The following is a 3098-nucleotide window of genomic DNA, read 5'->3' on the forward strand; positions in this document are numbered from 1 at the left end:
CCCCCGCGGGGGGCCTTTTCCCGAGCCGCTGGCCCGCCCCGTCCAAGTCGGGAGCCATGAACGACCAGTACCACCGGGCGGCCCGGGACGGCTACCTGGAGCTTCTCAAGGAGGCCACCCGGAAGGAGCTGAACGCCCCCGACGAGGATGGCATGACCCCCACTCTCTGGGCTGCTTACCACGGCAACCTGGAGTCGCTGCGCCTCATCGTGAGCCGGGGGTGAGTGCCCAGCCCGGCCCCGCAGGGGAGGGGGCAGAGCGTCCGCGCTCTCAGCCCCCAGCCCCTCCCGGCCCCAGGCCCCTCTCCTCTGAGCCGCCCCCTTCCCTAGGGACGGACCCTGGGGTGGGACCTTGAGGCCTGGCAGTCTGGGAGGGAGGGGGACACCGGCTGAGGCCTGTGACACTTGTGACCTGGATATGGGGCTAGGAGAGGAGGGCTAGGATTTGGGGGTTCATGCTTGTGGGAGGGGCTGCAGGGGGAGGGGGAGGTGGAAGAGGTCTCCTGCGTGGGCGGCACCTTTCAGCAAGTGTGAGAGGCACAGTGAGAGGGGAGAGAAGGTGCCGACGCCTCAGAGGGGACAGAAGGGGGCTAGGAAAGGAGGGGTCCCCGCTGCCCACCCAGCCTGGATCGGAGGGCTCGCCCAGCAGTGTCCCCCCTGCCCCCCTGGCTGGGCTCACACTCTCTCTCTTGGCTCCCTGCCGGGATTTATGGGCATTGCCCACAGCACCAAATGTCACTGGGTTCAGCCAGCCCGCAACTCCCGCTGCCCCCTCCCCCACGGAAGGCTCCCCTCCCTCCCTTTGGAATTGTCGGGGAGGGGGAGCATAGAGCCCAGGCGTCGGGGCCAGGGAAGGGTTTGGGGGTAGCCATTGAGGAATGCAGGGTTCAGGGACTGAAGGGGGCTCCTGGGGCTGAAGGGCTTTGTGGACAACTCCCCGCCCCCAGCGGATTTAGAAAGAGAAGGCAGGCTGAAGGGGACAGACACCAGGGCAGCCTGGACAGAGAGGAGGAGGAGGAGGAGGAGATGCCCTAGGAGGGTCCTGGGCACATGGTGGAGGGTGCTGGCCTGTGGCCTGACTATGTGGTGGGTGGGGGAACCCCCTGCCCGCCCTGGGTGGCTGTTCCTGGGGCCCAGCAGGTGGGGGGCTGGGGGGGGGGCAGCCCCTACAACCAGGCAGCTGAACCATGTTCCGAAAGGCTAAGACTGGCCCCTCTCCACCCCAAGAGGACACACGTGATCCTGCCCTCCTGCCCCTCCCTCAGGGGGACTCACTCCCCCCCCAGCTCCCACAAAGGGCAAGGGTGGGGTCTAGGTGTGGACACCAGATGCCCAGCAGCCCCTCCCTACATGGTCCTGTGGGACTTGGCAACTTGGAAGGGAAGTGAGGAGGGGGTTGCTCAGGGAGCGGTAGTGACAAAGGGGTGATTCTTTCTCCAGCCCTGAGGGGTGGCCTTGTGGCCTCATTAGCCTGAGGCAGAGGCACTGAGCTGGGCTCCTGCGGGAGGGGAGAGCTTGGAGGAGCCAGCGGGAGGCTGCCCTGCTGGGGGGACACCATCTGGTGTGGAGGGTGCTGCACGGGCTGGGTAGGTTCCCTGGGCAGGCCCGCCTCGCAGGGCTCCTAGAGATGGGGCCGCGGGCCGGAGAGGGCGCTGGGCCCCGGTTGCAGACTTCCCTCCTCCTCCCTCGAGTCCTGGCTGCCCCCACGCTCCCCTTCTGGCCCAGGCCAAGACCCGACACCTGCTCTCACACTCGGGCTTGCCAGGCCTGGCCCTGCTCCCTGCAGACATGGCTGTGCCCGCCGCCACGCAGGCACGCACCGTCACGCACCCGCACTCACCCAGGGCTCGGGCCCAGCACACACCACCCCTCATCCTCCTACGATCACCCCCGCACACGCAGCCACGCTCACCACCACGCCTGCCTAGAGACCCAGACTCGCCCTGGCCCACCACCTCTCTGGGCCAGCTCCCCACTGGGCCCCATGAATAATTCACCCCTTTCTCTCTGGGCATCAATTATTCATCCCCTGAGATTCCCAGCCCTCAGTTCTCTTGGGGAAAGCCCCGCCCTGGCCCCGCCTTCTCTGTCGCCCCACCCCCTGCGTACCCGGGGCCGGTCTACATCAGACCAGCGGCCCAGGGCTGCGGGTCTCCTGGAATCAGGAGAGATCTCAGGCCCTCGGGTCCCGCCGGTGTGCCCGTGGGGGTGCCCCTCACCCGCAGCCACTGCCGACGGCCCGCCTGAGCTGCCGTGGCTCATCCCCCCGCCCCACGTGTTCTCCCTGCAGGGGCGACCCGGACAAGTGTGACATCTGGGGCAACACGCCCCTGCACCTGGCCGCTTCCAATGGCCACCTGCACTGCCTCTCCTTCCTGGTGTCCTTCGGGGCCAACATCTGGTGCCTGGACAACGACTACCACACCCCGCTGGACATGGCCGCCATGAAGGGCCACATGGAGTGCGTGCGCTACCTGGACTCCATCGCGGCCAAGCAGAGCAGCCTCAACCCCAAGCTGGTGGGCAAGCTGAAGGACAAGGCCTTCCGCGAGGCGGAGCGGCGCATCCGCGAGTGCGCCAAGATGCAGCGCAAGCACCACGAGCGCATGGAGCGGCGCTACCGGCGCGAGCTGGCCGAGCGCTCCGACACGCTCAGCTTCTCCAGCCTCACGTCCAGCACCCTGAGCCGCCGGCTGCAGCACCTGGCGCTGGGCAGCCACCTGCCCTACTCGCAGGCCACCCTGCATGGCACCAACAGGGGCAAGACCAAGATCCAGCGGAGGCTGGAGCGGCGCAAGCAAGGCGGCGAGGGCACCTTCAAGGTCTCCGAGGACGGCCGCAAGAGTGTGCGCTCGCTCTCGGGCTTGCAGCTGGGCAGCGACGTGATGTTCGTGCGCCAGGGCAACTACGCCAACCCCAAGGAGTGGGGGCGCTCCCCGCTCCGGGACATGTTCCTCTCCGACGAGGACAGCGTCTCCCGTGCCACGCTGGCGGCCGAGCCTGCCCACTCGGAGGTCAGCACCGACTCAGGCCACGACTCCTTGTTTACCCGCCCGGGCCTGGGCACCATGGTGTTCCGCAGGAACTACCTGAGCAGCG

At 67.8% G+C, this 3098-nt stretch overlaps 1 protein-coding gene across 1 annotated transcript in view; it reads left to right on the forward strand.

Moving 5' to 3' along the window:
• The first annotated feature begins 6 nt into the window (after positions 1–6).
• The window catches only part of USH1G (Usher syndrome 1G (autosomal recessive)), a 3491-nt gene continuing 399 nt past the window's right edge, over positions 7–3098 (forward strand). Inside the window, exons 1-2 of the mRNA XM_005884355.2 lie at positions 7–220; positions 2290–3096. Of these exons, the coding sequence (XP_005884417.1) occupies positions 57–220; positions 2290–3096 (971 nt within the window). The 5' untranslated portion in view covers positions 7–56. The remainder of the gene's footprint in view (positions 221–2289; positions 3097–3098) is intronic.

This window comes from Myotis brandtii, unplaced genomic scaffold (assembly GCF_000412655.1).
Source record: "Myotis brandtii unplaced genomic scaffold, ASM41265v1 scaffold825, whole genome shotgun sequence".
Taxonomy (NCBI): Eukaryota; Metazoa; Chordata; class Mammalia; order Chiroptera; family Vespertilionidae; genus Myotis; species Myotis brandtii.